General features: G+C 41.1%; 1 protein-coding gene and 1 long non-coding RNA gene across 2 annotated transcripts in view; one reads left to right on the forward strand and one right to left on the reverse strand.

Annotated features, from left to right (window-relative positions):
- The window catches only part of abcc6a (ATP-binding cassette, sub-family C (CFTR/MRP), member 6a), a gene marked incomplete at its 5' end in the record, with an annotated part of 30462 nt that overhangs the window by 5365 nt on the left and 1924 nt on the right, over positions 1 to 23173 (forward strand). Inside the window, 27 exon segments of the mRNA XM_014018520.1 lie at positions 5284 to 5421; positions 8497 to 8619; positions 9692 to 9753; positions 9882 to 10013; positions 12775 to 12981; positions 13712 to 13889; positions 14141 to 14302; positions 14420 to 14512; positions 15029 to 15232; positions 15841 to 15987; positions 16066 to 16153; positions 16692 to 16761; positions 16842 to 16968; positions 17055 to 17231; positions 17309 to 17476; positions 17628 to 17811; positions 17884 to 17968; positions 18048 to 18165; positions 18261 to 18468; positions 18546 to 18856; positions 19095 to 19294; positions 19388 to 19514; positions 20108 to 20209; positions 20297 to 20443; positions 20539 to 20697; positions 22227 to 22393; positions 22533 to 22727. Coding sequence (XP_013873974.1) covers positions 5284 to 5421; positions 8497 to 8619; positions 9692 to 9753; positions 9882 to 10013; positions 12775 to 12981; positions 13712 to 13889; positions 14141 to 14302; positions 14420 to 14512; positions 15029 to 15232; positions 15841 to 15987; positions 16066 to 16153; positions 16692 to 16761; positions 16842 to 16968; positions 17055 to 17231; positions 17309 to 17476; positions 17628 to 17811; positions 17884 to 17968; positions 18048 to 18165; positions 18261 to 18468; positions 18546 to 18856; positions 19095 to 19294; positions 19388 to 19514; positions 20108 to 20209; positions 20297 to 20443; positions 20539 to 20697; positions 22227 to 22393; positions 22533 to 22727 — 4079 coding nt within the window.
- LOC106524633 (uncharacterized) lies at positions 971 to 2233 on the reverse strand. The gene is made up of 3 exons (XR_001311017.1): positions 2025 to 2233; positions 1772 to 1921; positions 971 to 1543 (listed from the first exon to the last, which is right to left on the reverse strand). It is a non-coding gene; the product is annotated as an uncharacterized LOC106524633 (long non-coding RNA).

Raw genomic sequence — 23173 nt, forward strand, 5'->3', positions numbered from 1 at the left:
GTCCTCCCATAGTTTTGAGCATATCACAAAACAATTGCATTGCGCTTTTCCTTATTTTTACCTCTAACTAAACTTTTCACATCCTCACTGTGTTTTTTTAATTTAATTGCTGCATTTTAAGTGTATTTATTTATTTATTTATTTATTTGTTTATTTATTTATTTATTTATTGGTCATTTTATTTCTAATTTTGTCAGATTTGGTCCTCCCATAGTTTTGAGCATATCACAAAACAATTGCATTGCGCTTTTCCTTATTTTTACCTCTAACTAAACTTTTCACATCCTCACTGTGTTTCTCTGAGTAACAGAGAGGTTTTGGAAGTACTTCATGCTGCGTTCTGCTGCTTTACGTCACCGTGCAAAGACTTGAAAAAACATAAAGTCTATCTAAACACTCAGGTGCAAAGCTGCATAACTGAGGGTGGGATTGTGGGGTCACTGACAATGTAAATATTGCAGCGCCCTGCAAACACAGCGTGTTTGACAATCATTCAACAGGGTGCATAGTACACAGTTATTGATATCAGTTTGTTTGACGTGTGGTCAATGTTTAGTAYGTGCGCTCAAATTTCCATGAACTGAAAATACTACAGGTGCACAGCAAATCCAGCATGCACAAATTAACACTGTCAGATTTGATTTCAACACTTTTATAGTGTCTACATGGGTCCACACCAGACAGTGGGAATTTATTAATTAAGTGATTAATTATTAATTAAGTGTCAAAAATCAACTCTGTCTGGAGTTAATAATTTAACATTTACTAACACTAACTAGGCGTTAAAGTTGAAATATTAACTATCCCAGATTAGTTTTTTTAACTACATAAGAGTTGAAATATTAACTATCCCAGAGTACTTTTTAACTACACATAAGAGTTATTTTTAATAAACTAAAAAAGGTGTATGTTATTGTTTTACATTTTTAGAAATACCTTGGACAATCAATATTTAATAAAGAGGCAAGGATTTTCTGAAATGCATTTRTTTCAAAACTTGCACCACAATTGGAAAACAGTTTCTAAAACATGTAACAAKGTGGAACACGCTCTCTCACTTTGCTTATCAAAGGGTCTGACATATTTAAGATGGTCAATGCAAATAACACTGTGTGTTTTTTCTTCAATACAATATGCATGAAAGTGTTCATCAAAGTACAAGGTGTTGACAGTACAGCCTAGTTGTTCATGTATTCGCTGAACATTCAAGTATTAAAACAGGCCAACCTGGTATTCAGTGCCATAATTTCCCACCCATTTTGAAACATTTCAGCATAAATCTACATTTAATGACTCACACAATACATGTCCACCTTCCAAGCTATCAASTCTTCTTAATTTTAAAAGACCAAACTCAAACCTTTTGACCAGTTTTGCTTCATCAAGATCAAGCTCTTCTAGGCCCTACTTCCTGTTCTTTGTACTTTTGAGAATAATAGTTGAACTGGAGACAACGGATGGTCTGACAATGAAATTGATGTTGGGGGGACGAGAGGCTGTACTGATGACTGTGATTCATCTTCAACAACACTGATCTCAATATCTAGAAAAAAAGGACATAAAGTGATTAAAAATTAATTTGTGCAAAATGCATATGAAAAGTCACAACAACTGAAATAATGCCCAAAAACACATCTGGTAACATTGAGRAATGTGTATTCAACAAGAAAAACAATTTTACAGTTTTTCAATTGTTAAATATGGCCAATATTAATGTAAACTTTMAGAATTATAAAGAAATGTACACCAAGTTATAACAGATCTGTTGTACCTGTGGTTGTCTGCTTTCTATATCCAACTTTGAAAGCTTGAACCCCAGAATTTACCAGCTCATCAAAAATGTCTGAATCAACTTCAGTGTCAGTCAGGACAAGTACACCGTCTGTGAAGAGTTGAGGCTGAAAGCTGGATTTGTCCACAACTGAAAGAAAGACATTTTAAGTATTAWTAATTATCAAAACCATTTCAAGACTGTCACTCATAGGTGGAAATTTTATAACAATTTAAATCACATAAATACTAACCCTCTTGAAGAAATTGGAGGAAATGAAAGGATTCATCACTTTGTGGAACTTTAATGTTCATCTGCTCTCCCGCATATTCCACCTTTGCAAGCATTTCCTGTGTGGAGATTAAATAAAAAAATTGTTTTGCACTAATTAGGTGCACAAATAATCTGTTCATCAATTTCATAAAGTTCTGAAGGAATCTAACGTGGGAACCGATAGCTTCACCAGCCGATCACACGGTCACGTGGTTTCTGCGGACTCCAGCTGTTCTATAGAACCTCCTTGGCTAATACCAAATCATTTTAACACTTCAAAATTTGCTGTGTGCTTTGCAAGCGATGCATCATGTGTCACAGAAAATCCWCACATATGTGAAACAATAAATAAAGTATTCTACAGGCAAGCTTCAGTGTTGTTCTACTAAGTAGAACTGCATTGAGCTTCTCGTAGCATTTACCAGAATAAAGTTGATCTACTTGGCTTTGGTGAATTATATGTTTTATTGCAAAGCAAGTTCATTTGGCTTCCCATCAACTTTTTTCTTACAAAAATAAACAACCAAAACCAATACAAAGTTGATAATATACAATTGTAGTCTAAGTTAACCTTAATTACACAGAAAGATTCTGTCTTTTTATAGGTTACAGGTGTACAGATGGACAGGAAAGTCTTGTTTTATTGCAAYACCTCATCAGAAAAAAGGATAATAAAATCATTGTTTTTCTGCAAATAAATACTTAACACAGATTTTAATCTCTCAAACTGTTTTAACTTTATATAATCCACTATATTCACACTTAAAGGTGAAGTTGGAACCACTCAGACGCTCAGATCTAAATCAGTGCATGGTCTGTGCGGCTTTACACATTCTCTCTGAGCGCTTTATTCTTAACAAATGTTTATCTTCATCCTCCTCACCTCTCGACTCAAACCACAATGGACTCTATGACCTGGATCAGGGAGGTGCGTAGGCCGGGATACACAACAATATTTAGAGAAAATAGGAGCCGGTGTACAATCAGAGAAATGTTTTAGTGGAGCTTGTTGATAGAAAGGGCCACAATTCTTCTTTCAAAGCATCAATCCTGCTCATTTTCAGTAGATTTCAAGTTATACTTAACTTGYATGAGTAGGCAAAAGAGGGGAGGAGTGCAGCCTAACTTGGGTGGCATGAGAAGGTAAACTGTTGTTTATCCTTTTGCAGGAAAGGGATTACAATGCAGTAATACAGCCTCTGATGGCTGCACAGCTTTACATACAAAGCTTTCTCTTTCTGCACTCGTCTCGCTCTCCTAAAAGTCAGACGGATTTATCCACCTGTGGTCTTTTCAGACGCCTGAGTAAATAGCAGCACGTGTTTGGATAAAGATACACTGAGACATCTTTTGTACGGAGAGATGCGTCCTAAAAAAGGGCTGCTTATTTTGGGGATATAATTTGTCACAGCAGGAGGCCAAAACAACAGACGTCTGCTAAGTCACGTTAAGAGCTTCTAACTAATCTTCTAATTAACTTGCTAGACTTGTTTTTATATCTTAGCCGCAGGACTTCCTGGATGAAGGCATGGAACATGGCTTCCTGTTGATCTGATTGATTTGTTATGTTGCCCGTCTGCTCGAGCACAAGTAATGGGAAGGTTTTAGTTTAATTTTTTTATTTTTGGCCACTACCAGCTGAGCAGACTGAACCATGATTWCTACAGATGAAATATGGCTATAGTCAGTAAAAGCATGATGTAATGTTCCCCAGCGCTGTGCACTCCCCATCTAATTATAAGGCAGGGGTTTGATTCAAGCCTCAGTGATGAAGTTAGCCCCTCCCACTGGGTCAAACAAACAAATAGGATGATGTTTGCCGTAATAAGCAAGTCAGATCAAACGGCAATGAGTCAGAAGAGCRCTGGTCTCTTATGCCATAGGTTCTCAAACTGGGGTCCCTGGACCCCCATGGGTCCACGAGAGGTATCTGGGGGTCCTCAAATATTTTTACTAAAATGTTAATTTGGTTTTTATTTTTAAAGATGCATGGAGAAAAATGAACTAATAAAACAAACATTATAAATTAAATTAAATATATATTCCCATGGCATTTAGGGGTTGAAATGACAATAAATTATCTTTTTAAAAAGCATGGGGTTTATGAGAGGGTCCTGGAATTTTTTTCGCCCTTATAAGKGGTCCCCAGACCCAAATGGCTTGAGAACCCCTGTCTTATGTGACCCCAGCAGCTTTATGTTCAGGTTTGCATTGAAGCTGATGCTTTAGGACAAAACTACARGAGATACTTTGTTTATCGCAGTTTTAATTAACCGGATATTTTCATTCTTCAAATGCATGAACTTCTTTTGTAATGTGTTGTTCATCTTTACATTCCCCTCACGTTAGCTTGAACTCTGCATTTGGCTCCAACTACCTGTAAAACTCTAAATTATAGTTGCCTGTTGTTTTTGTATTAATTTTCTAATAGAAACTAGAATCACACGTGCAACGCTAAACACCTACATTTACGTTTTATGCCACTATATCAAAAATCCGTTACACATAGCATCGAGTTGTTGGTGCAAAAGACGCATGAAATGACCAGGAACTGGTTTAAAACAGGACACCACTGTGGCTCATCCCAGAGTTACCAGTGTGAGACTCTTTTTAAACCCTAAACCCCACTTTTCCTCTCGCTTTGTGAGGAGCTGGTGTGACAAAGTGACATCTCACTCGGCTAACCRCTCAGCAGGGGTACTGATTATAGTTTGCACAAACGGTGCGTGCCTCCTYCGAGGTCAGACACATGAAGAGTTCTAAAAACTGATTCCGTTTTATTTTTGAGATGTTGTGGCTGAGAGTTTTTTTAAGAAAATACAGAGTATCATTAAGTGATGCGTGTAACGCATGTGGCATACCAAGCAYGTGTTGTTTCTTTAGAGACAAAAGTTCGCTGAGTCACATTTTTGTCTGCAGCGARGGAATTCCCAAAGGCCTGAGCTCTTTGTCAAAGCTGATATCATAAACACAGGATCAATATGAGTAAATCAAAATGATGGTTAAACACAGCTGATAACACAAGAGAGCTTTTCTTACCCATTAAATGTGGCCAAACCACCCTGAAAAACTATGTCTCATAAAAATATGAAGCCAAAAGAATTGTCTAGGCTCAGAAAAGGACCAAAACATGGTACTCACGCCTCAGTGGAATACATGTGGAGTCTTATTTGTAGGAATTTCTATTACTTTTAATGTTGCACTTTCTTAAACCAAGGCTTGCCTCTTTGTTTCTCCAGATCCTGGTGTTGTGCATCATCCAGTTGGAAAGAATAAGAGGCTGTCGCTCCTCTGTGTTCCTCTTCTTGTTCTGGGTCTTGTCTGTCGTCTGTTCGCTGGTGCCTCTTAGAGCGAAGATCCAGCTCGCCATAGATGAGGTATGTGTTGGGCCTAAAAWCTGAAACCAAAAATCACATGGTCTAAAGCAGGGGTCTACAGCCTTTATGATCAACTGAGCCATTTCTGCTACTTGGCTCACTGATAAAATGTGTCCAGAGCCGCAAAACAAGCTACAACTGTGATTATCAACTGGTGGTCTGTGGGCTTTGTAGGGGCCTTTTCAATATRGCCAGTGGAGGTGACATTGTAAAACTGAAAAATATGTTGTGAATTTTATTATTTATTATTATTTTTACGTATCAGGACAAATGAAAAGACCAGATTTGTGTAAACAAGAAAAATACCGTATTAGTTTACAACAAATTTTAAAAACAAGTACAACTGAAATATTCAGGCATATTTTTTTTCTAATTCTTCTTATCAGGCAGTCTTTAAATTCTTTAAAGGTAATTCTGATGGATTTGAGAGAAAAAAGTTGGATTATTTAAGTAAACAGGCTAGCATGAGCTAACATGTTTTACTTTTTGTAGTATTAGTATTGATCACATATTTGCAAAAAAATTGATTTCTGTTGTGCGTATCAAAACCAAACAAAACAAATTCTGTTATGTTTGGTTACATTTTCAAAGAGTCACTGCAGAGGGATCAAAGGGCCACATGTGGCCCCAGAACCACAGGTTGCAGACCCCTGGTTAAAGCAAATATTACTGCTGCTGCACTAAACGTTTTTAGAGTTTTTATAAGTGCTTAACTGGGCTGTGATAAATTAAATTGAATGTAAACTGGTTCTAAACAAATAAATGGCACTGCACTTGATGATACGTCGCACAAACAAACAGGGACCCAAAGTGAATCTGTTTGTGTGTTTGGTTTGAACTGAGAACCACCAATGTCAAAACAGTGTGCAGAAATATCTGATCAGGTCTATTCCTATCCAAAGTCTAGACACAAGACTCCAGCAGCACAGCTTGAGCTGTACCCGGTGTCGGCAGAGACATTTTATTTCACCCCCACCAGATTTAACCAAGGTGACCTAAAGTTAACACAAAGTGCTGGAGGATGACACTGCCAATTCTGGTCAAGCCTGTGTGTTTAAGGGCTCCTTTTTCTTCCTGTGTCTGCCGTCAGACATTGCAATCATTGTTCTCCGGCTAGGTTAGCGCACACAGCCATGGGGCAGTTGCATTTGCATTTCTAAAAAAATAAAAATAATAACAACAACACACACTCACATCCATATTTCTGTTTTATGGTTCTCACTGTGACATTCCCACACTGCCTGGGGGAAGAGTAATGATGGCCCTGCGATAAATGCTGGTGAGGCATGGCAGTCCAGGGTCAGACCAGAGAAACGTCAGCGCTGTGTTTATGAGCCTGCGCTGCCGTAAACACAGCTAAATGAAAATCTATATATCCACATGTGTTGCAACACCATTCACAGCTCAGATGTTTGCATTTCATAAAACTAGCTCCCATGTTATTAACTTTCAGATTGTATTTCTAGGTCAGACCGATTTTTACAACCATTTGCTTTACTACAAGAGTTCTCAGTTACTCATTAAATGGGCTGGGCTTTTAAAGAAGGGATAACTTGCATTCTTGCCATGTGTGCAGTCAATATTAGATTGTAGATAATGCTAAGAGCTACAACAATTTCACTAAATGGCGCAAATTAAACAAAGAAGATAAYTGACTTCGAATCAAGAGCGACCTTTGGGACTGGTTGATTGAAGTGATACAGTTATTTTAGCCAGTAGTAAACAAATACTACTGTAATATTTGTGAGTTTGTATGAAGCAACATCGACTGAGATCAGCTTACACAACAGCTGTCCCAATTTTTATACAAATATAAGCAAAGGTGTACAAACAGTTGTGGTTAATTCTGGTTCAAATTACGCCATGAGGGCCCCCTGYGCTCAATAATTAACTGGTCCAATTCAAATCCTGTAACAAACAGCTCAATTAATACCAAAAAGTCCATTTCAGTTTGTTGTAAAAACATATAGTCAGGCAGTAATTATAAAATAGCAGTTTGTAAAAACCTACCCAGCTTAAAAAAAAAACAATAAAAATGACGAACAGCTCAACAGTTAGCTTGTTTTATCACATTTTTCCAGCTTTTATAAAGAAAGTGACTCATCCACATGTCAGCATCAACAGGTCAAGTTGACAGAGTTCGTGTTATCCACTCTTAGCCATTTGACCTACGGTACATTTTTCTCACCCACTCTCTGACCATCCTGACTGTTTGTCACAGTGTGGCCAGGTCGATTTGGCCCCTTGGTATCTGCATTCTGGGCACGGCAGCACACTTTTCAGAGAAAAGAAAAACAGCGTTTTACTGTTAAACCATGGCTGCCACTTTGATGCATGCACACACTGCTGCACAACAGGCTGGCTGTGGCGGCAGTGACAAACCAGTGGTAAACAGCGAACGCTGCCAGAACCCACAGTTTCTGTATGTCAAGAATAACTTGCAGGTCCCGGTTTTATGCAAACGTCTTGGAGTGGTTAATATTGCAGCTGCTCCCTTTATTGAAAGCAAGGATGTTGGTTTTTAAAAACCACAATCTCCCTATTTACAGATCTTTTTGTACGATTGAGAGGCAGTTTTAACTGTTGTATACTTTACATTAAGTACAACAATAAAMCCAGAGGAAGAGCCATGTAAGGGGGCGGTATACATGTAAAACTGCACACAAAGCCACATTACAATGAAATAATAGTTTACAACAGGATGTATGGGGTAAGATAACTTTCATAAAGATGTTGTTTGATTTATGCTTTAAAAATGTGAAACACCCAAATCACGTTTTGATGTTTTTAAAAACTTTTTGTCTTCGAGTAAACTCAAAAAATCACTCCATGTAAATGTTTGCTCATTATATTTGTTTTAGTTGTACACGTTTGTTGACCTGCATTGAGTTTAACAAGCCTAAAATCAGGTAATAATGTGTTTTTAGTCAGTGTAGCACAAGTTGTTCTTATAAATAAACTGTATTATCCAGGGGGTTATACACTCAGCCACAAAAAGAATCAATCTTTTCTCGAAATGTTTGAAACAAGAGTTTATTTTTTAAGTAAACTTGTAATCTGTGTTTTATTTGACAGGGCATCATGTCTGATATCGTTCGATACCTCGCCTTCTTCTCATATTTCTCCATCCAGCTGGCCCAGCTCTTCCTGTGCTGCTTCGCTGACCAGTCTCCGCTGGGAAAACCCATCTTGGAAAAGGTAAGCAGGAATGAATGTTTCCCACTTMCGTCGCAAACGTCTATGATTCAGCTCACAGGAAACAAAACAAACAAGAAAAAAYGGGCCAAAGAGACAATTTTGTGGGTTTTGATTTCTGTTGTCAAAATTCTTTTGCCTTTTGGAGGAAATGATGTGATTCACCTTTGCCTTCATTCCTCTTATGCCTAACAACTCTGGCTTTCTATGCCAGGAGTGTGAAAGAGTGTGCGTGAGTCCCTGCATACCTTTACAACTCACTCACACTGTGAGATAGCGTTGSATCTCCTGTGTAGAGTCTTTAACTACACAACAGGAAAACCATTTATACAAATCTCACTCTATCAAACACGAGCTTGGCAAAAAAACTTTTTTTCAGGATGATGCTGGGCAGCTGACAGGTGAATGAAAATGAGCTCCTCATCAATCAAAATGACGMGTGATGTAATATATCCCCGGTGATAAACCGTGGAAGGAGGTGGGAAAAGTCCCTAACAGAGTCTTGGCTGGCGATGAGGAGGCCTGAGGGTGCAGAAGCCACAGTCTGGCAYGGTGGACACACCCAGTGGTGTGTCCTCTCCATTTTCCTCCACCTCCTCCTCCTCCTCTTTTCCCAGCGCTCTGGTTGAAGTTACGCATGAAAGGAAAGGAACTGAAGGGACGAAAAGCAAAAGTGTCCCRCTGGGYGAGGGGGTGGAAGGGTGGAGAAGAGGTTTGCGTTAAAGCAGATCTGTGTGTGGGTTTGTCAGTCCGGTTTCAGAAGTTGGCCAGTTTGTGATGATGACACATTTCCTCTCTGTCTGCGCTTGACCACCAAACGTCATCTTTGCCCCTGCACTCGACCCCTTTCATTCTTTTCTGTGGGACTTCACATCCTCTGGTGTCCGCAGCGGACCACCTGAGCGTACCAGTTTGTTTACAGACATTTATGTTGCGAAACACRCCCCTCACATGCACGACCATGCAACCATCAGCTAGTGGCCTCGGTGAGGCTGTGCATTTCTGGAAAAAGCCTTTTAGTGGTGAGCATTCGTCTGCGAAAACAACCCTGAGTCTGGTCTCTAATCTGTTGCAGAATCCCTGTCCCGTGAAAGATGCCTCTTTCCTCTCAAAGATCCTCTTCTGGTGGTTCACTGGGTAAGATGGTTCTTCAAAAACCCCTCATTTTTAGGCACAGGCTGAGTCACTTCGGCCTTGTTTACAATAATAAGTCTGTTTTGTTGATGATTCGGTGTGTGAGTCAACTCCTGTGCTAACCTCCTCAGGCTTGTTGTGAAAGGATATCGCTCACCGCTCGAAGCAGAGGATCTGTGGACCCTGAGAGAGGAAGACACGTCCCACAAGATCATCTCTGAGCTGCAACAGAACTGGACAGCTGAATGCGCCAGACTCCAGAAGTAAGATTTGCTCATAACAGAAAACTTGGATTAGTAGAACTCTATTGCACAGTGGACTGCATCACTACAATGACATAAATARCATCATCATTACATAACATAAAATATTATGTATGAAGTCCTCCTATAATCATAGTCGCTGTATATCTGCCAGACGTTGGCAAAAACACCTAAACTTGAGCAGTTACTCAAAGCYACCAAATTACTCAGTTTTAGTAAAAGTATTTTAGACCTTTTTAAATGTTGACCTTTAGACCTTAAATACATCTCTTTTTTATGAAATATGCTGTTTTTATTTTGGCATAATCTTTCTAACAAACTGTGCATCAGTCTGTAGTAGAGGACAACATTTGAATTTGCACGTCATCTTTCTTGTTTAGTCATATAAACTGTTAGCTAACGGTTAGCCTGGTCCTTACCTTCCTACACAGTTTTGCTCAATTCTAGTTTCCCTTCTCTGCTCCRTCAGAYTTCTCCCATAGACTAGGATTTCTCCAGTAAAATGCCAACTGGGCCAATCAGCAAACAGAAGGAGGAGTTGTGAGCAATGTCGATTTTCTGAGAGCAGAGGAAGTGATTGGAGCCAGTCTGTGTTGACAAGGCTTCCAAATGAAATTAAAATTGTCTCACAAAGCCTGCAGAACTCATTTACAGCCACTTTTTTCAGCTCTCTCCTCTCAGTAATAATAATAATAATAATAATAATAATAATAATAATAATAATAATAATAATAATAATAATAATAATAATAATAATAATAATAATAATAATAATAACTTTATTTATAAAGCACTTTCAACAAAGTGCTGAACAGTTTAGAAAAAAAAGGTAAAAATCAATATAAAAGAAGTTGTAAGAGCAAGTAAAACATAGAAAAAAGATAATATACAAATGTAAAATTTAAGACGTAAAAGACAGAGTGTACAAGTGGGTCTTTAGCTTAGCTTTAAAAACTTACACTGAGCTGGCCAGCCTGACGTCTTGAGGAGATCATTCCACAATAAAGGGGCACGAAAGAAAAAAGCACGACCTCCAATAGTTTTACGTCTGACCTTAGGGATTACCAACAGACCAGTGCCCTGAGATYRGAGATGGAATGTAAGGGTGGAGAAGGTCTGAAAGCTAGGGAGGCGCTAGGCCATTTAAGGCCTTATAGGTGAGAAGCAACACTTTGAAATCTGCACTAACAGGGCAGGGCAGCCAGTGGAGAGGTGACAGCACCGGAGTGATATGGTCGTATTTCCTAGTTTTGGTTAGGATACGAGCAGCTGCRTTCTGAACCATCTGCAGGCCTTTAAAACTTCTCTTTGGAAGCTCAGAGAGAAGAGCATTGCAGTAATAAATAAGTGATGACACAAAAGTGTGRATGAGGACCTCTRCATTTTCAAATGAGAGTATGTGTCTGATTTTGCAATATTCCTGAGATGATAAAAAGCAATCTTTGTTACCTCCTTTAGATGAGACTCAAAGGAGAGCGTAGGGTCAMACAGCACACCCAAATTCTTGACCTTTTCCCTGCATATAATGTTATGACCATCAATATTTAAACTAAGATTTTGGAACAGGTGGTGAAGTTTTGAAGGTCCAATAACCATAAAATCAGTCTTATCAGCATTCAGGAGTAAGAAATTAGTTGAYAGTCAATCCCTAAAAGTAAGGTTAGATAGATCGGTGCACTTTCCAAGTGAAAAAGGCGTATACAGTTGCAAATCATCAGCATAGCAATGAAAGGCCACATTAAAGTGATGCAATAGAAGACCAAGTGGCAGAAGGTAGAGAGAGAATAGCAGGGGGCCAAGTATGGATCCTTGTGGGACCCCATAGCCCACAGTATTCATCTCAGAGAGCTCGTTTTTAAAACTATGATCTTCCAGCCAGATATGATCTCAACCATGAGAGTACTTTTCCATTTAATCCAACTGAATGTTCAAGTCTGTCCAACAAAATGCAGTGATCTACTGTGTCAAATGCAGCACTAAGGTCAAGCAACAGTAGTGCTGAGGGACTATCARTGTCGGCATTTGCCAGTAAGTCATTGACCACTTTGGTGAGAGCTGTTTCAATAGGGCATGGCTGTCAGTGYATGCAATTTCTGGTTAGCTTCTTAGCTTAGCTTCCTTCACAGTCAAGCTAATGAAATCAACCCAGTCGTTTTAAACTTCAACARAGTCCATGCCTCCAGCAAATCATTTCTCAATAGCCAAGAGTCCAGACCCTCTGTATGAAGCAAAGCAAAGAACAAGGGGCTGGTTTTTACCAAGCTAATAAACRGTTATTTTAGCTCAGTTTTAATGTGTAATTCATTCTTCTGTTCTCCCTGTCAGCATTAATTAACATCCAGAGACTCAATTAAGTCATATAGTCTCGCTGGTCAAATTGACCCAAGCGGAGCCGGATTTAGCCACGAATGTGAGTGATTGAAATTCAGTAATTCAGTATTAGTAATTAAGACTAAACAATAAGAAACAAAAACGCACTTGAAGACCTATGTGATGTCAATCCAAGAGCCACAAAACTTTTGCAAAGCTTGTTAACACGACTCACTGCTTTGAAAACCCTTTTTTAAAGACTAATCATTACGGTGGCAAATGAATTTTTCCACATGGGTTTGTAAATTCTTTTGTCCACTGGTGATGGAAAAAAMAAGAACAACTTTACTGCTGTCTGTTTTGCACATAAATGTAAAAGCTGCTAGCTAATTTGGATGGATTTCTGACACAGATTCCTTGCCTGTAACATTTTTTCCCTCCCTCCCTGCAGACAGGAGAAAGCCTTAGCGTCGGGTGCGGCGCTGGGGAGCAGGCTGCCAGACCAGGCTCAGCTCCTCAGGAAGCTACAGAAGGAGCAGAGCTCGGGCTTTTTCCTGCTCAGGACKCTGGCGCGCAAGTTTGGTCCGTATTTCCTGACCGGCACCTTGTGCATCATATTCCATGACGCGTTCATGTTCGCCATCCCTCAGGTTTTGAGGTAAAATTCTGCAAGGAATGATTTTAAACTTGATCTGACTYCTTTGCACAATATTCTCTACCTCACTTAATCAGTGGTCACTGAGAGGTAATACATAAAAGTTGGAAAAAGTGGTAAAAGTCACGTTTATGAACATCTGCACAGATGAATAAGTTGATAGGTTGAGTTTTCTTCACACCATTGAACAAAATAAACCCTGAATCTGGCAACGGTGAAAACAGGTTAAGACTGATCCGCCATTTGCTGCCTCTCCATCCCACCAATCAGATTGGAATGTTGTTGTTCATGCAGGGCTCTGAATCAGTAGGAGTGTTAATTACGAGCTGTCAGCGAGAAGACTAGACGAGGCCACAGGCCTGTGCACTCCAGTAGAGAAGGACAGGCAGAGAAAAGGTTAGAGGAGGCTCTAAATGCTGTCGGACCACAATAAGGGAGCCACAGGCCAAGTGTGAGTGCAGCCCCGGCCACAGGCTGAACTCTCTGTTGTGCAACCCAAACTACTCTGAGCAGCCTGGTCAGCCAGAAACCGCAGCTGGACTGAAGGTTAAAGACTCACAGTGAGACCCAAATAATATCAGATGGAAAATAAAGGATGTCGGAGGTAAAATTTTTGASTCTGCTTAGCTTTGGATCACACTTTTCAAGCAAAACTGAGTCATATTACAGTGTAACAACATGCCAAGAAGAAAATCCATGGCTCGTAAATAAGCCTTTGTGTTCTCTGTTACAGTCTTCTCCTGGGCTTCATGAAAAACGCAGACGCTCCGCTGTGGAAGGGCTTCTTCTACGCCACATTAATGTTCCTCCTCTCCTGCCTGCAGTCCCTCTTCAACCATCAGTACATGTACACCTGCTTCACAGTGGGCATGAGGGTGAAGACCGCCGTCATGGGCTTGGTTTACAGGAAGGTGAGTAAATACACCACATGCACTCAGCCTTTGCTTCTTGACGTGATGTAAATTATGTCCTAAAAGACAAAAGCCTGATAAAAAAAAAAACATCTCACATCGAATGAATAACAGCTCTTACCTAAAATGACTGATGTGTGTGCATTTTACAAGGAATAAAATTATATTGTACACCATAAACCGAAAACTGAAATGTCTCTCGCTTTTCTTTTTTCCCCCCTTTTGTTTTTGCTTTCTTTTTGTCAATGCAGTCTTTGGTGATAAACAGCTCTGCCAGGAGAACTTGCACCGTGGGCGAAATAGTAAATCTGGTCTCGGCAGACACTCAGAAGCTCATGGATTTTGTGGTGTACTTCAACGCTGTCTGGCTGGCTCCWATCGAGATTGCGCTTTGTCTCTTCTTCCTCTGGCAGGTGTGTTGAAATGTGATGTTTTGCAAAGCGGCTTCCATTCATGCACAGACGCAATTTAGTTAACAATCACATTTTCTCTCTCTCTCTCTCTCTCTCTCTCTCTCTGTTTCTTGTCAGCATCTGGGCCCGTCAGCGTTGGCAGGAATTGCCACGGTCATTCTCATTTTCCCCCTCAACGGGTTCATCGCAAAGAAAAGGAGCAAGCTGCAGGTAAAAAGCGGGAGCCCCTTCCAGCGGCACAGACATGTCGGGACAAGGGATGCCACAGCTGGTTTAGATAGAGGCTGTGTGGGTGTTTGGCCTGGATGCTGCATTCTCTCTTGTCCTTTTGATGTCTGGCCCTTATAATGTGTTTGAAAAACAATGACAGGAAAGGGTGGGCAGTGGCACAACATCATTTTTCATTTCTCTGGAAAAAAAGGAACAGTTCTGTAAATTTAGGTGCCAGTTTTAATCCATTTTTTTTCCATCTTGATTGCTGTGACCGCATTCTTGGCTCGTTGTTTGCTTGTAAGAAAAAATCACTAAAATGTCACATGAAACAAATTCTTACCGAATTAGACGGGTTTTGTGATGTTCTGGAAAATTATGGCCATAACAATAAATGCAGACAAACCCCGTTCGCAAACACATATTTTCCCTTTGGTGTGGTCATTTCTATTTGACACAGCTTGAGCGTAGGATGATAAAAGAAGAAAACTAAAGCTTTCCCCGTCTGCTCAACAGGAGATTCAAATGAAGTTCATGGACGGGCGCATCAGATTGATGAACGAGATCCTGAACGGAATAAAGATCTTGAAGTTTTATGCCTGGGAGAAGGCTTTCCTGGAGCAGGTTTTGGGCTACAGAGAGAAGGAGCTGAGAGCCCTGAAGAAATCTCAGATCCTTTATTCMATCTCCATCGCATCCTTTAACTCCTCGTCTTTCATGGTAAGAATGCAAAATTGAAAGAGCTGCTAAATCAGTGAAAGARTTCATGATGTGGGGACAAGTTTCACCCTTAAAGCAGCGTTGACGGCAGACGATTGCAACAAAATGATGTTCATATTTTGAGACGTAGCTTTAAAGATGTGAGAAACCAAAATGTTTTGACAGAGCATGAAAACAAGCTGTCAGATTCAGGGACGAGGAAAATCACTTCATTACTGCGGGGGCTTTGCCAGAGTAATTTTGGTTTATCCTCCAGGAGGCACGGCTATCATTTGTTCAAATCTAATTTAAATAAATTCAGAGTTCTCAGGATAGTTTTCTCCAAAACCACACGGAAACTCAAGGCGCGACTCCAACGTAAGTTTGCACTTCAGCTGCAGACAGGAAGCAGGACCTCTGCGAAACGACTGCAGCAGGCAGGGCGTCAAGTTCGAGATTACTGAAACTACAAAAGCATTTTTGGCGGTTTTACTCTCTTTGTGCGATACAGACAGATGAAATTACAGAAACCTTTCATTCTTAAGGGTTTGTTTGTCTAAAGATCAACATTCACACAAGATTCTGCCTGTAATTGTGACATTTTGTGTCTTTTTTTTTCTTTCTCCAAGATTGCCTTTGCCATGTTTGGCGTCTACGTGACCCTGGATGACAGGAACGTCTTGGACGCACAGAAAGTTTTTGTCTCCATGGCGATAATTAACATCTTGAAAACTCCACTCAGCCAGCTGCCGTTCGCCATTAGCACAACGATGCAGGTCGGTGAATTTCCTTTTTGATGTCCACCATGCCTGGAGAAATGTTTTTATTGATGACGTCATCACCGTCTGTTCCAGGCTCTGGTTTCGCTGAGACGCCTCGGAAAATATCTCTGCTCAGAGGAACTGAAGGTGGACAACGTCTCCAAGGCCCTGCTGAGCCCAGGTAGAACCTTTTGTTTATACTTTTAGCGAATCAACAGCCTCCCACGCAGACATATTTAGYAAATTCCCACAACTTTGTCCTCGCACTCCCTGAAATCTCGGGCTGCCGCCATCGATAAAAGCAGCACCCGAGATGTTGTTTATAACTGCGGAGTACCACAGCCTTGTATGGATCATATGCACTGTCACTTCCTGGGTCCCAGGCTGACTGGTAGACGGGGTAATTATAGGATGTTCCCATTTAGTGGTTAAACTTAAATCATAGCATGAATCCAGACATATGAATCATAGAGAAATAAAAACGTAACAACGAACACTGTACTTCTCTGTTCAAGATCTGTCAACACTTCCTGGGACATCTTGTGAAAAAAAAGCAACAGCTCTGTAATTTGCATGATTAGACAAATTTGCTTGTAATTACGCCCAGGCGGCATTCTGATGAGTAACTTCAAGGATAAACTTTGCTTCTTAGTTTGGAAAATGCATCCTTTTTTTAGTTGTCATTACAGGTTTTGATAATTTTTTCTTCCTTTTGTCAGAGAGTGAAGATGTGATGATAGAAAATGGTACTTTCAGCTGGTCTGCAGAAGGTCCTCCGTGTCTCAAAAGGTAGGAATTATAAAACTGGAGTGAAGAGTATGCAATAAAATCAAGGGAGGCTGACAGAAAAGCACGTTTTTCTTTGACAGGATCAACGTGCGAGTGCCACGAGGATCCCTTGTAGCTGTGGTCGGGCACGTGGGCAGTGGAAAGTCCTCTTTGTTGTCCGCCATGCTCGGCGAAACAGAAAAGAGAAGTGGACAGGTCACTGTGAAGGTACAAAGCTAACGTTCCGTGAGCTAGGCATATTTATAGTTTGTGGTTTTAATAAATATTGACGGGTTCTCTTTGTGTTTTTGCAGGGTTCTGTGGCATACGTGCCCCAGCAGGCCTGGATCCAGAACGCCACCGTCCAGGACAATGTACTGTTCGGTCGGGAGAAGATGAAAACGTGGTACCAGCGCGTGCTGGAGGCCTGCGCCCTGCTGCCTGACCTGGACATCTTACCTGCAGGAGATGCAACAGAAATAGGAGAGAAGGTATGAATTGCCAACTCCTTTTTGCATGGTTTTTGCACGTAATGTTTTAGAATTATAGTTTTTTTTTCCTCTATCAGGGACTGAACCTCTCAGGAGGGCAGAAGCAGAGGGTGAGTCTGGCCAGGGCCGTCTACAGAAAGGCTGATGTTTACCTGCTGGATGATCCACTGTCTGCCGTTGATGCACATGTGGGTCAGCACATCTTTGACAAAGTCATTGGACCCAAAGGAGTACTTAGAGACAAGGTAATTCCCTTCAAAAACTAGCAAAGTGCTGTTTGCTCTGATCTTAAAATGGAGACTATCACTTGTTGAGACTTTTGTTTTTTACCTCAGGGTAACATCCGAGTGAACTCACGTCATGCTTTTCCTGACCGGCTTTTGACTTTCTTAACAGACCCGCGTCCTGGTGACCCACGGGATGAGCTTCCTGCCTCAGGCTGACCTCATCCTGGTTCTGGTAGATGGAGAAATCACAGAGAGCGGCTCTTACCAGGAGCTGCTCAGCCGCCACGGCGCCTTTGCTGACTTCATTCACACTTTCGCGAGCACCGAGAGAAAAGAGAGCGCCATTCAGAGAGGTGCAGAGATAATTCATTAATGCGCACTGTAGTGCCTTATAAATCGACACTTAACATGCCCTTTCTATGCAGCTGGTTCCAGGAGGTCCAACGCTCGACTCAGTGTGGTTGATTTCATGCCGTTCTCCAGGGATCTGTCGCAGGAGCAGCTCATTGGGTACGTAAACAGCAAGAGTGCACAAGAATCCTAAAATAACTTTCATGAAGCAGACCGCTGACTCGTCTTGACTATTCAGGGGTGATACCACTAATACCAACCTGCAAAACATGGAGCCCGTGTCTGAAGCTGACCAGGAGCAGGTACCAGAGGACCTGGGGAGGCTGACAGAGGTTGACAAGGCTTGCACTGGACGAGTAAGTCTAAAGAGCTTTTGGCTCTCTGGTAATGACCGTCTATAAATATATATACCTTGGAACTGACTTGTAGGTTTTGTGTTGTACCCCCACAGGTCAGGTTGGAGATGTACAAGAAGTACTTCAAGACCATCGGCTTGGCCATCATCATTCTCATCGTCTTCCTGTACGCCTTCCAGCAGGGCGCCTCTCTGGCCTACAACTACTGGCTCAGCATGTGGGCTGACGATCCTGTGGTCAACGGCACGCAGATTGATACCGATCTGAAGCTGGCTGTTTTTGGAGCGCTGGGATTTGTGCAAGGTCGGTTTTTCTTTTTAGAAATCAGGGAAGGGTTCGGATCATCGCTAACACCAGGTTGATGTCTCCAATCTCTTCAGGCATTGCTATTTTTGGAACGACCGTTGCGATCTCCATCTGCGGCATCATTGCCTCTCGCCAGCTGCACATGGACCTGCTGGTCAACGTCCTCCGGTCTCCCATGTCTTTCTTTGAATCCACGCCCAGCGGCAACCTCCTGAACCGCTTCGCTAAGGAGATTGATGCCATCGACTGCATGGTCCCCGATGGTTTGAAGATGATGCTGAGCTACGTCTTTAAGCTCATGGAAGTCTGCATCATTGTGCTGATAGCGACACCCTTCGCAGCTGTGATCATCCTGCCTCTCGCCTTTCTCTACGCTTTTGTCCAGGTATGGCCCCGACACAAAAAACAGGGCTTAGCAGAATCTGTATTTCATTACTGTGTGTTATTGGAATACTCCAGGGTCCAAAATCAACTCCTCTGATGCTGCATCATATTTCGTTCCCATCCTGCTGACACAGATTTAAAACATTCAGTTTAAATTACGGGAAAGCCTTCAGCGCTCCCTTTTTTTGTTTTGCTGATTTATTAAAGCTGGTGTTTTACTTTTCCACTGTGGGCCGCAGAGCTTCTACGTCGCCACATCCTGTCAGCTGCGCAGGCTGGAAGCTGTGAGCCGCTCGCCCATTTACACCCACTTCAACGAGACAGTCCAGGGTGCCAGCGTGATCCGGGCCTTCGGAGAGCAGTCCCGCTTCATCCTGCAGGCGAACGAGCGGGTCGACTTCAATCAGACCTCCTACTTCCCCCGATTTGTTGCCACCCGGTGAGCCGATGTGGGAGAAATCAAGGGATGATTTCATGGAGCGATTATGTCTTTATGTTGAGTTTCCTGACTTGCTGTTAAAATCATCTGTAGGTGGCTGGCAGTCAATCTGGAGTTTGTTGGTAACATTGTGGTCCTGGCTGCTGCCATTCTTTCTGTAATGGGGAGAAGCACCCTGAGTCCAGGCATTGTTGGTCTGGCGGTGTCCCACTCCCTCCAGGTAAGATGTTCCACACACACAAACTCTAAAATTCAGACAGCTTAATATCACAGGAGCTCAAATTGCCTGTGACATGCCTATCCAAATACAAAAAGTCAAAGAAAATGTCTTCATATTTTGGAAAATTGTCATAAAACATGATTTAACCCATTTTGTCACATAACTGGCATATTTTCTTTTGAATTTGGCTCAGCTAAAGTGAAACAGGAAGTGACATCAAAGRGGAACTCTCTCTGGTCTTTGTTTATTAAAACGATATTTTTTGAACTCTGACTCGTCTTCATCTSTCTCTTATAGGGACTAAAATTATCTAAAGAAACATCAGAGAAATCCCTGCTTTCTGTGTTGTTAGCCATTGTAGCAATGCTATGTTTACATGCAGACATTCCCCTTTGACATCACTTCCTGCTGTTTCACATACAAATATCTCGACAACTGTTCATCTCAGTGGTGTGAAATTGCTTTTGCRATWTGTTATCCATGTTKTCTTTCCAAAAGTGCATTCAYATTTATCACAAAAATTTGATGTCACAGGCACTTTAAATCTTAATTTCATCAAGAACAGCTAAATTAAAACATCATTGCTCCTGCAGGTGACTGGAATCTTGAGCTGGATTGTGCGATCCTGGACCGACGTGGAAAATAACATCGTTTCGGTGGAGAGGGTTAACGAGTACGCTGACACTCCCAAAGAGGTGGGCCCCTCCCCTTCACACATACACACCACCAAACAGAGGCTCTTTTCTTTCTCTTTACTCACCGTTTGTTAATGCCTCACACAGGCCAGCTGGAGCACAGAGGGCAGCTCTTTGCCCCTGGCTTGGCCCCAGAGTGGCACCATCCAGTTCCAGGACTACGGGCTGCAGTACCGTAAAGGCCTTGAGCTCGCCCTGAAAGACGTCACGCTGCAGATCCACGAAAGAGAGAAGGTGATTCATCTTGTGTGGCCTTAGCAGAAGTTACTACAACTCCGAAAAACTGAAAGTGCTGAAAAGTCTCATAAAATGAAAAATCTTTAACTCAGGTTGGGATAGTGGGAAGAACGGGAGCTGGAAAGTCCTCACTGGCACTGGGAATCTTCAGGATCCTGGAGGCAGCAAAGGGGAAGATCTTTGTAGACGGAGTGGATATTGCTGAGATCGGGCTTCATGACCTGAGGTCACGCATCACCATCATCCCTCAGGTGCAGTAGCAGTACCAGAACCTGAGCTCTGGTTTTTGTTTTGTATTTATGATCTCATACAGAGGTGTCAAACTCATTTTCACTGAGGGCACATGAGTTATATGGTGAACCTCAAAAGGCCAGCTGTAATTAACTTTAATGTTGTTAAAACTAAAATTTTACGTTGCTTGTCACGCTGTTACGGCTGAGCACCGCTAACAAACAATAACTGAGCTCTAAGTGGTATTTCCTGCATAGAAACAGCAGTTTTCATGTCCTCTTATAAACACTGAAAATTATTAYGTGTACGACTGACTAAAKGTGAAATAAATAATACAGAAAAGGACAGTTTAGATTTATACTTTGTGAGTGGGAAAGTCCCACTTCCCAGTACAATTGGGCTGCAGCAAAAGTAGCAGCGTAAATGCAGTGAAATGGAAATTTTATACAGCTACTTTTGAACTCTGTACAGCGCCACCTTGTGGTGTTGTCGCTTTGCAAGTAAAATGATCAACATGCATTATRGGAGCTGTAGTTTAAGGTCGATACTGCCTTTAAAGCAGCTTATTTTAAGCAGAGGTCTATAAAGTACTTGAAAAAATAACTGAGTAAAAGTAAAATTACATTAACAGAAAATTATCTTGTAAGTTTCACTTACGAGGAAAATGCTTAAGTAAAAGTCATAAAACTGTTCTCAAAAATTGGGAGAGTAAAAGTAAAAGTACTTTAACACACTCTCTACGAAATAAACTGTTGAATTTACTTACAATATTTGTGGGCAAAAACGGTGCAGTTTCTGCCTTTAAACATTTCCAGAAGCTACCAGGGGCTTTTATTTTGAAGACTAGGGTGCCAGACAACTTCCTCCAGTTCTTACCTTTAGTTTGGCACCCTTAAAAAATGTCAAAAGACTTTTAAGGAAGTTCAGGGGCGACTGTTAAGTGGTTAACCAAACTGATTCCACTAAACCAAGTTGAGAAAATATGTATATTCCCTCATATTTTCTCTGCTACTTTACTGAAACCAGCTGTCATGTCTTGGTTGAGTAAATTCAACCCTTTATTTTTTTAGAGCATAAACAACTCCTTTCATTGTGAGTTCAGCCAGATTTAATTTTATAATGACTGGGTGTTAAAATTTAAAGTAAAGAAGTAAAGTTTCAATTTATGTTTTAAATGTAACAAAATAAAAGTAAAAGTAATGATTTAAAAAGAATACTTGGTAAAATTACAAATCCTCAAAACCGTTATTTAAGTACTGTAACAAAGTAAATGTACTTAGTTRCTATGAACCTCTGGTTTTAAAACAATAATACATACAATAATGTAGTTTAAGGTCAATGATCTTTAAAGTAGYTTATTTTAAGACATTTAAACATATTTGAAGCCATCGCAGGCAACATAAAATGCTGTGCSGGGCCACATTTCACCCAAGGGCCTTGAGTTTGACACATGTGGTTTAGTATATTCAAAATAAAATGAGACATTCACAGTTATATTTCTGTTACAGATCATATTTGATGACTAGATTTTTCTGATCCTCTCCAACAGGACCCTGTTCTGTTCTCAGGCTCCCTGAGGATGAACCTTGACCCCTTCGACACCTACACAGATGAAGATATTTGGAGTTCTCTGGAGCTCGCTCACCTCAAAACCTTTGTGTCCAATCTGCCCGACAAACTCAACTATGAATGCTCAGAGGGAGGAGAAAACCTCAGGTACACACCCCTGCAGCGGTATGACACGTTGCAGCGCAGATGGACGCCTTTGTTTTGAAYGCTCAGTCACACTAAAAACCGCCGTGAAGAGATCTAGTGTGTGATTGTCTCCCTCTCTTCCTCCACCTTGTCTGTGTAGTTTGGGTCAGCGCCAACTGGTCTGCCTGGCCCGGGCCTTGCTGAGGAAAACCAAGATCCTGGTTTTGGACGAAGCGACGGCCGCCGTGGACCTGGAGACGGACACTCTGATTCAGTCAACGATCCGCACTCAGTTTGAGGACTGCACCGTCCTGACCATCGCCCATCGCCTCAACACCATCATGGACTACACCAGGTACAGAACCTCAGGAGTTCAGGGGTTATTAAGCACTCATCAACATGTCACAATGAAACAATTAGATCAGGGGTGTCCAAACGGGCCAAACTCATAAAGTCAGAAGGACTTAAGGGCCAAAATATATTTTCCTTAACCTGCTCAACAGTAAACTAAGCACTGAATACTTTAATTAAACAAATAAATTAGTCAGATTAATTGCTGGAGATGGATGTGTAAATTAATTAAACTTTAATAGTGGTGTTCAGGTTTCCCTTATTGAAAGAAATTTTGCAATTTCTTAAGTATGTTTTGAGGGGGAAAACAACCCAATTTAGTCAATTCTGATCAATAAAATCAGGATTTAGGTCACTCCTTCATTGAAAATGCTTGCTGTATTCAGATACATTTAATAAATAATTAAAAGCAGATTGGAGTGCAGAAAAATCAGCTTTTCAGTAGAGGTC

The sequence above is a fragment of the Austrofundulus limnaeus genome, unplaced genomic scaffold (assembly GCF_001266775.1).
Source record: "Austrofundulus limnaeus strain Quisiro unplaced genomic scaffold, Austrofundulus_limnaeus-1.0 Scaffold194, whole genome shotgun sequence".
Taxonomy (NCBI): Eukaryota; Metazoa; Chordata; class Actinopteri; order Cyprinodontiformes; family Rivulidae; genus Austrofundulus; species Austrofundulus limnaeus.